At 38.0% G+C, this 10,366-nt stretch overlaps 1 protein-coding gene across 1 annotated transcript in view; it reads right to left on the bottom strand.

Annotated features, from left to right (window-relative positions):
- Window positions 1–433: 433 nt before the first annotated feature.
- The window catches only part of LOC108144127 (protein kinase 4), a 36,901-nt gene continuing 26,968 nt past the window's right edge, over window positions 434–10,366 (bottom strand). Inside the window, exon 6 of the mRNA XM_017268770.2 lies at window positions 434–594. Within this exon, the coding sequence (XP_017124259.2) occupies window positions 434–594 (161 nt within the window). The remainder of the gene's footprint in view (window positions 595–10,366) is intronic.

Genomic DNA, 10,366 nt, shown 5'->3' with positions numbered 1-10,366 from the left:
TGAAAATAATTTTTCACAGACCGAAAATGTAAGATAAATTTCTGTCAACATAAACAAAGCAAGAAATTGATTAAACTTTTTTATTATTTTATTTTCCAAGCCCCATCTAAACCATTTGGCCTTTTTTTAAAGAAAATCAGAACCCTTCGTGGTATAGAGTATAATCATGCCACAAGTTTGGTTTCACTTGACAGATTTATTTGGCCAGCCAGTGCCCGACCAAAAGTCTGGCTACTAAAAATACAACTTTTGTCCGGGACAAACTTATTTTTGTTCTGCCACATTCATTCAGAGAATTTCGGCAACTTTTTTTGTTGTGTTTGCACGACTATGAAAAGTTTTTGTGTAGGCGACGCGGTGTCTGGCAGTCGAAGGAATTGAGGTCGTTTGGGTGGGTGGATGGCGATAAGGATTGGGATGGTGACTCCGTATCCTACTCCCGCATGCCAGATGATGATGATGATGCAGCTGTTGTGGAGAAGTGGATAAAGCCTGAGGAGTCTGAGGGCTCTGTGTCACGTTTCAATAAACTTTGATTGCCGGCAATTATCTGGTCTCTGGCATCGGCGGGGGCCTCGAATTTGTCGCTTATCCCTTTGGCATTGTGTATTATTTATGAGTCCGTGATTTGGGTCCTGGATTCGCTTTCAATTACTGGTACCCGCAGCCAGCGTGCTGCCAAAAGTTTGCACATCAGCCTTTTGTCGGGATTTGGGACCCTAATTGAATGATTTCAAGAGGAAGGACATTTCGTTTGACACAAGTCCAAAGATTAAACGGCCAGAGGATTGAGATGGGCCTGGAATAAAAATACCTAACTATTCTTGGAATGCCATACCATATTGATTGGTATGTCAGTGACTGGCTTTATTGGGGGGCCAGAAAGTGCGATGATTTATTTGGTAATGGCATTATATCATTCAGATGTAACGAGTGCCCACTCGTGTGTTTGAACAGTGTTTGTGCTTCGCAGCTTTTAGTCGTTATGCCACAACTTTGTTAGCTCAAGGAATTACTCAATAGATTAGTTTGGCATTACATTACATTAACTGATATTTGCCGTTTGTTTTGAGGACCTAGCGAAAACAATGCGATTAGTTGTTAGCGCATATCGGACTCACTTATTAGGCAATAACATTTAACCGATTATTGCTATTACAACTTTATGGACGGTAATTTCGATGAAATAATATGGTAGTCGCTCAATAAACTTGAAATAATGTTACTATAGTATAAATAAACCTTTAACTATAAACTAATTGGAAAGATAGGTTACTAAAATTAAAACACATCGAAAAGTAATTAAAACACCTTGAAAAGTAATTCTTACACAAATTAAACAATTCCCTTTAAAAAATAAAAATCTCACACCAAACTTTTTCACTTAACATTCTTTAGAACTTTTACATTCTTAAGCCCTTTGAATTGTGATAAAAAGTTCACTGAACTTTCCCCAAAAACCGCAAAGCTATGTGCGTCCTTTGCACCTTATTTCAGCTCAACAAACACTCACATTTCTCACCCCATTTTCGCCTCGGAAAAGCGGAAATGCGACGCGGCAGACATGTCTGCTATTTTGTATGCAACAAAAAAAGGACAAAATAGTCAAAAACGGAAGCAAAAAGTTGATTAAAATTTCATGGCGACGCATTTGCCTCAGGAAAAACGAAGAAAAAGTCAAAGACGCTGCAAAAGTGTCGGCAAATGTGAAGGGAATACATTTTAGCGTGCAACAACTGTGGAGAAACTGTGAGGTGCATGTGGTGCAAAAAGCTGTTGAAACTTCATTGAATTATCGCACCCGGAGGAGCTGGCAAAAGTCACCGGAGGAGCTCACTCTCACCCGAAAGAAAGGGAAATTGCAATTCATTTGCCACTGGTGGTGGTGAAGTCATTTTCCAGCTTGGGGCTTTTCCCTACTTAAAGTGAAAATGGTAATGGCCGCGAAAAGAAACTCATTGTGTGTGAAAATTTAACAAGGGTGAATAAATTTCACTCAGCTTGCGCCATACGATTCAATTTGAAGCTGTCTTTAAATTGGGGGGGAAGTTTCTGCACTTGACAGTCATGTGTATGATTTGATAAACTTAAGTTTCTCTGGTATCTTATTCGCTTTTCATTGACTTATCTCAAATGCTGGTAAGAGGATTTTAAATTGCTGTTTAAGTTTGTCTTTCGAATATAGATCCAAGCCAATTTGCAGAAGTTTTGTGGCATACAAGTTGATAAATGATTTATCACACACCTTTTGCATAAAAGCCAAGTTTTCAATGGAGTTTGAGGTCCTTGGGGCTTCGACTCCACTTCATTGTTATCCTTCAGATAAAGAAAGTTGGGTGAGAAAGTTTTGATAACTTCAAGTTGGCAAAAGTGGAAAGTTTGGTTGCTCTGATAACAAAACAGAAGTTGCCTTAAACTCCCTTTTATTTTCACCTTTTTACCTCTACACTATTTCCACATGTCAAAATCACAAATGTCACTTAATCCTGGCGCAGTCAATAAGCCAGGACACCTTTTCACAAATAAAAAAAAAAGAAAAAACAAACACACAAAGCTGACATAAATTTCATATGAATTATGACACTTGGAACTATAATGCCAATGCCACACAGGGGATACACAAAAAAAAGAGAATATCCCTTTGTGACAAATGAAACCGAAACCCAAACATGGGCAACTGCAGCACGTGATTGTGATTTCCGAATAAGCAATTCCCTTAGAACCATATGACAGCTCCATAAATATGAAATATGCTGCCGGGCAAAAGTCACTTGCGATTGACAGACAAATTGAAAGTGCCATTGCGTTCGGCATTCGGCAATTGTCTAATTGCCAGTCATTTGTTTTCGTGCCAAATTGAAGCGCGCACTTGTCGATGGCCGAAACGTGTCAGCGCTAAGGATCCAATTAGTTGAATGGCCCAGGAAATCAATAAGCGTTTTGGCAGCAACGCGAGATACTTCTCCCAAGGGTGTGCTTCACTCTGTAAATACTCCGGCTTAACGTGAACGATTTCAACAATTCAACAAGTTAAGATACTCGGAGAGTTATTTTTAAAAACCGAAAGCTATATTTATACCCTCTTTCAATATATACTCACTGAAAATATTGTTAAAAATCAATTTTAAAAAATTTGTTTGAATTGTACAGACTTTTAATCTGCTTATGAAAATTATTTCCAAATTATTTACATATATAATGGATTTTTATTTAAATGACTCTTACCATTAAAGTTAACTTTTAAAGTTTCCTTAATAACCTTCTACTAAAAGTATATCAAAATAATGCTCCCACTGATCTTGTAATTGCCATTTTGAAAAACAAATTATATAAATAGCTTATCGAACCATTTATTTGATTGAAAATCACCATGAAACTTGGGAAAACATAGCCCGTGCCAGGAGTATAGCAACCCAGACATTTATTCGATGGGTACCCTGATCATCTCCCCTGGTTTTTCCTCCAGCCCCCATCTTAATTATCCATGGGCTTCAAGTGGTTCACAGTGCCACCGATAAGGCAGCGGACCCAGGTCCCAAAACAAAACCAGAGCCAGTTGTTGACTAAATGTTTTTGGCGTCCGTTAGTGCAAGATATGGAAGAAGAAGATGTTGGCCATAGAGATGACCACACTGAGGAAAAAATTGCATTTCAAACACATTAACTTGTAAAGCAAAGTACAATTAAATGAGGCGATTTACTTTTTAAAATTTTTCAACCCTGTTTGTGCATTTTTTCGGCATACAAATTAAATATATTTGTATTTTAAGCTAACATTACTAGGCATAATATGTATATGTCAAGTTTTCTATTACAATTTCTTTTAAAAATGATTATTAAATAAGTTTTATTTTATTTATATAATCATTGAGAAGTTCGATATTCTTTTAATATGTTTTGACACTTATTTCTACCATAAAATATTCTTTGAAAATGTATAATTTTTTTAAACATTTTTCGAGAAGTTATTTATTCTTTAAAATATTTATCAAGAAAGTATCCTGTTTTCAAGTTTATTAGTTAATTTTCAAAAGTGTGGTTTTAATAGACGGAAACCTATTTTGTATAAAACTAATATTTTCTCTGTACCGAGGCACATTTTCTCAGTCGATTGCCAGGTAATGCGTCTAAAATGAACTTCAAACGGCGCCTTGAGATAAAGAACATTTCCCCTTTCCCTATTTCCCTCTTTTTCCATCTCTCTCGGTTGCCTAAGATATGTAAATATAGTTCATTGATGATTTTAGTTGGAAATACGGGTCTTCGATGAGATTGGTTTATAGTTTTAGGGGTGAGTCACCAATGTTGAATCACTAAAATTACCGAGAAAAAAATTGAGCTAAAGGGCAGCTGCGTTGCAATTAAAAGCACCGCCCACGCCCCCTTGAAAAATGCATATCAATTTGGAAAGCGTGCTATTTTGGACCCGTGCCAAGGATACGTGGAATACAATATAACATATAGCACCAGCTGGTTTTTGCCGCAACAATGCCTCACAAATTAGAGCCAGAGACAAAGGCGGAGGAAAACTGCATTAAGGCGGTAAATTGCGGTGACCAAAGAGGGAAATGTCGGGAAAACTCGGGAGAAAGGTGAAAGTGTGCCAGGGTGCGTGTGCCATTCAGGTAAAAGTTGGCCCAAAAGGACGAACACAAACAGGCACACACACACAAGCTGCGGTCGACAATAAATTATGAGCCAAAAAATTTCATGCCAAATTATTGCAGACCATATGGAGGCGGAAAAGCCGTTTCGCTACGCCCCCAATTTCGGCTGCTATTTAAAATTGATTTAAATTCGCCTTGGCCTTAGCCTCTGAATGGCGAAATTATTTGCTAATGGGGGCCGGGCCATAAATCTCTGCCACCTTTTCCGCCGCCTCTATTTTCTGCACATTTTAGCCGGAATTTTCCAAGCTGCAACCAACAAGAGTTGCATACTTACGGGGCACTTTGCATGTACAGTTGTGATTTAGTGGCAATTTCCCAGTCTCAACCTTGGAAACGAGAATCTGCAAGTGCGCTAAATGGGTCTCATTAGAATTCTTTTTTCAAGTTGAGCTTAAGTTGAGGGTCAAAGAAAGTGAAATCAAATTTGGGCAAACTTTGCGTAGAATTTTCCAGAATATTTTAGTAATTTCATAGCCATTTCTAAACGGTTAAAATTCATAAAATATTGTATGAAATTATACATTTTTCACAAAGTCATAAAAATGATATTAAAATTACGTATATTCAAACTATTTTCCTTGTACTTCAATAAATTTAACGAGGGCCCTTATAAATCACATATTGATTTCTTTGTAACCATAAACAATTCAAATAAATTATTAAATGTTCTTGTATTCAAGCAAACCAAAACCATTTTCCCAGAAAAAATGTAAGTTGGCCGACTCATTAGTAAAACCAAAACAATAATTTTCTTGGTTTTTCCCTATTGGTATTTCCCATTGCCCTTAGCAACAATTGAAATTATGATTTAGGTAAGTGTTTTGATATACGGCCAGCAAACAAGTCACGAAATAAATAATATATAGAACGATTTGATTAATAGCCGGCCAAAGGAGTCCTTCACAAAGGGAAAAACGAGCCAAATAAAAAAGAGAAACAAAAGGAGAGTAACGAATTTCATTGATTGGCTGGACCGCACACAATGTTGAAAGGAATTTTGATTTATCAGAGGCGGCAGCCACTCGCATAGAGAAATAGAGGGAAATTAGTTAAGGAATTCCCGGCAGCGCACAGGTAAAAATGAATAGTGGCGATGGGTTACGTTAGGAGGAGCCAACAGGTGCCCTCGGCTGCTAATTGAGCTCGCTTATCGGCTCACACACAGACATCTGGCAAATTAAGTTTTCAGCCACAAAGGTAAAGGTAACACACTGTATGCAAAGGAATGCCTTCCACTTTTCTCCTCCTTCGGGCCGCTTCTTTTTTAATTAAGTACAACAACGCAGCAAAATTGATTTCCAGAGTTTGCTTATCGCCATGTAAGGATCTCTAAGAGATGCGATGCCAACGATAAGGTATCTCCCCACCCTCCCCAACTTAATATAGATGGTATGATATGTCTATAGTCGTTTAGAGATGGTCCCATTCCATGTTCTGCCGCAGGACGAAGGCGATCAAAGAAGTTGCCAACTCATTAGGATTATGAGACTTTGCTAATTGCAACTATTAATAACACGAAAATTAAATATATTTCTCATGACAATATATTTCATAATAATTGAAAAAATAATTTTCTTGTATCTCTCTAAATAAGTTTTATATAAGGTCATATTAGTAATTTTTGATAAAACCCCTTATTGACCATTATATATATATATATTAATTTGCTTTTCACTTTCTTTATAATAATTTTAATAAAACCCTATAATAACCATTTGAAAAACCTCTTCCAAAGCAGTTAACATTTTTCAATAATTCACTTCATTCTAAGCTAATATCAAAATTCTCACCTTGGCAGAACTGCTTTAATTAAGGGAAAATTTATGCCGTTCAAGTTCTGGTCGCCCAAGATTTCTATCGGTCAACTCGGAAAAGAATCCACCAGACATTGATCAAAGCGATGATAGTATAAATTCCAATTAAGCTATCAAAATGAAGACGAAAAAAAGCGTAGTGCTATAGATCCAACGGTAAACGGCACTGACAATGCCAAACGAACGTATAAATTTTCCACGTTCTTATCGGATGGGAAAGTATCTAGGGTTCTTCGCTCTCCGCTCTTCTGATGATGGCCAATGTCTCTATAAAGCGATCATTAAAATTATGGCATATCGGTTGACCGACGACCAATTCCCGACATGGCCCTAATGAAATTATTAAAAATGCATTTAACTCCGAGGCCCCGGCCAGAAATATTCATAATATGCATAAAGGTTGGGAAGCGGCGAACGGGTCTGGCCGACATAAATAACTAACCTCATGCCATCGTGGCCATCTTGGGGAGCAAACTAATTATGCATTCATTTTGTTTGCCAACAATTAAGTGGCCCGGGGGCGTGGCGCATTTTTCATTTTACTTATTAATAGTCGGACATGCCAGGGATATGGACCCTCGGGCAGATCCTGTGCTCTGATTTTGATTTATGGCAGGCACGCACTTGATTTACCAGCCCAAAGGATCGTTAGTGCGGCGAACTAACTCCAGAATCATGACCCACTTAGGCCAGTCGCTTCAAAGGAAGCCAAGACATGATCAAATTTGGAGTAAACTATTTTCGAAATAATCACAAAAAAGAATACTTGACCGTCAGATGTGTGACTCTTGCACTGAAATGTGCATTTAATTTAATTACTTTTTATGTAGAACTTATATCTAGACGTTAATTTTTTTGGTAGGTTGTAAGCCAAATTCTTTAGCTGAAGTAAGTAGTTATACACTAATTACATAAAAATGACAATTCCACTTTTATTAAAAAACCATCATAGCAGTCATATTTCTTTAAGTTTTCTGGTTTAGCTGCTTAACTGTTAAAATTAATGTAACAGTAATCATATTGCCTATGCTAATTTAAAATTTAAATAAATTTAGGAGTATTACAATACAATTGTGGTACAATATTATAATTATTTTTAAAGTTGTTCATTATTTTTATATAACATTTTTGGTCAGTGAGTCAAAACGGGTTTTGTAATCAAATGACCATTTATTTTAGCCACATTCAGTTGCAGTGGAGAAAGAACCACCCACGCGACAATTACTTTCTAAAAGCCGAACGATGCCGCTGCCTTGGAAATCAAATTTTGCACCAAATTAGGCGCCAAATCGGTTAAAATGTTAAAATTGGAAGCCACCGGCTGGCTGGCCGATCGCTTGGCCAAATGCCACATGCTGTGTGCTGCTGTGTGCCGTGTGCTGTGTGAGTGCGAGTCCGCAAAAGAATTCCATTTCATGGGCGTTTTTCTAATTTCTACCAGCAGCCGCCGCCGATGCCAAGGCATCAGAAAAATTCCAATGAACAAAGTAATGCAGAAAACGCCTTATCCGGTCTTTTTATTTTTGTTATCGAACAAGGGGGAGCGATCTGTTTTGCAGAGGGAGCAGGAGCAGGAGCAGCAGCAGGAACTGTCAACGCCGAGTCGCAGTCCAAGTCCAAGTCCAAGTTGCGGTGCCCACCCATGTTGCCGCTGTCCATTGGCTTCTGCGGTGCATTCATTTGACAAACGCTGACAGCGGCGACAATGTCCCAGCAGCAACATCAGGGGCACAACAGCAATAGCAACAGCAACAGCAGCAGCAACATCAACAGCAACAGCAACATCAACCGATTGCGGATGCAAGTGGCCATCGTTGCGGCCTATTGGTATTGGTTTTTTGAAGAGCCGGCAGTCGGGGGAACCTGAAGCGAACTTGATTTCTTATTTGAATATTTATTTCTGGCGGCAGGGACGTTGTCTTCGGCGTCGCCATCGATCGTGACAATCGCCAACGCAAGTGCAAAACTCTTCACTTCATGTGTCGCTCTACATCGGGGGGGTCCCGATCGAGATATGCTTCGCTACAGTTAACCAATCGTGAGTTACACTAAAATAAATTAAATTGAAAGCTTTTAGAAAAATAAATGCATACAAAGTTTTGAAGTTTTTAACAGTCTTTTATTTGTTAGAAATCTTGGGATGGTAATGCAGTCTTAGAGAGACTACAATTATATACATTACAAAATGTTTTCCTTTAAATATCTCCGAAATTAAAGTTTTAAAATATTTAATTAGAGAGATTACATTATCTGGAAAAAGTTTTCTAACTAAAATTTAATTTTTATATATCATTGTACAAAACATGTTTCATTCGGTGTCATTTTCATTATTTTACTAAGGCTTAAGCTTTTTCCGCTCAAATATTTTTTCTTACCCTAGCAATGACTGAAATTAGTCAAATGCTTGAATTTATATACACATATACTTTAAATTAAAAGAATAAGATCCCTTTCATAGGAATTTAGATGTACATATATAAAAATATGAAACCGTATTTTGTAAACAAATTTTTGGACTCTTCATCTTCGAGACATTTTAGGGAATACTTTATTTAAGAGCTGTTTATTTCAGTGCACTCGGCCTGCCTATCATAGACGATTAAAATTGACGTTAGTGGAGTTGTGAACGCGTCGCTGCTTACACATCACTCCCCTGGAAACCCCCCGAAAGCCTCCGCTGAAAACCAAACCCCCCGCCACCCCACGTCAACACTTTCTTTGGCTAAACGTTTTCATTATTTATGAATTGATCAATTTGTTGCTGCCGCTGCAGTTTGGCCCTGCAACTACGACTATCATCAGCGACCATCAAGTTGCATCGTTTGGTTTGTTTGTTGTGGCCATTAGCGTCACTTGATCGGGGCTATAGGCCCCCGGAACACTCCTCCTCCACTCCACCACTCCTCGTGCCCGAACCCGGCTTAATTTATTTCAAATTGTTGCGGCGCGTCATCAACTGCAAAATTATTTACCCAACTAATTTATGCAGATTTTTCAAAACATTTCAAATTGGTTGTAGAGTGGGGGAAGTCAGAGAGAAAGGGAAGGGGATTGCCAGAGGGTCAAGGGTTCAGGGAGGGGTAAGATGAGACTGATCACTAAGATCGGTTGATAATTGTCATTGACTAGAGGTTAAGTGAGGATTGAGTATCGATATTGCAATGCCAAGTGCTGCATAATTTTCTTACAAAATTAATAATACGCATAGAGAGTTAATTGTGGAATTTTAAGTCTATAAATGAAAAAGCTTTTTGCTATTTCAGGACCTTATCCCCCTTTTGTATTTCCAGGAATAAACTGACTGCATGGCATGTTTAACATTTCCTATCTGGATCAGCAGCAATTTGATTTTAAGGATAAACACGTTCAAGGCTGTCCATTTGCCATATACGAATGGACTCGACATATATCATTGACACACATCTGACAATGGGCCTGACACTTATTTGCTTTTGTGGCCTTTTGTTTCTGTTTATGGACACGCGATGCAGGTGCGGCAATTAAAACTCAGATCCATGCCATGTGGGAGCCCTTGACAGAACCGACTAAACTACCTCTGCCCAAAACCCCAGATACTCAGAGCCAAGAGCTAATGAATCGAGTCAACTATTTGAGCAGTCAATTAGCACACAGATGTTAATTTAGGACAGTCCAAACTTTGGCCCCTCTTGGGTGTGGAATGCGAACGCCGATCGTCATAAATACGGGCCAACTTCCCAAACCCGAAATGCCATCTGCCACAAACTCAATTCGAGCTATGACACAATCGGTTTAATAATTAATGTCCTTTATAATATTTAATGGATTTCCGTAGTAAATATCTGTAAAAACCACAAAATTTTAAAATTTGTTGTTTCTTGATTAAAATATTTAAAATATAAA

This window comes from Drosophila elegans, unplaced genomic scaffold (assembly GCF_018152505.1).
Source record: "Drosophila elegans isolate 14027-0461.03 unplaced genomic scaffold, ASM1815250v1 contig_183, whole genome shotgun sequence".
In the NCBI taxonomy this organism is placed as follows: domain Eukaryota; kingdom Metazoa; phylum Arthropoda; class Insecta; order Diptera; family Drosophilidae; genus Drosophila; species Drosophila elegans.
Note: the sequence above shows the minus strand (reverse complement) of the source record. Positions and strands in the feature narration are given on the sequence as shown.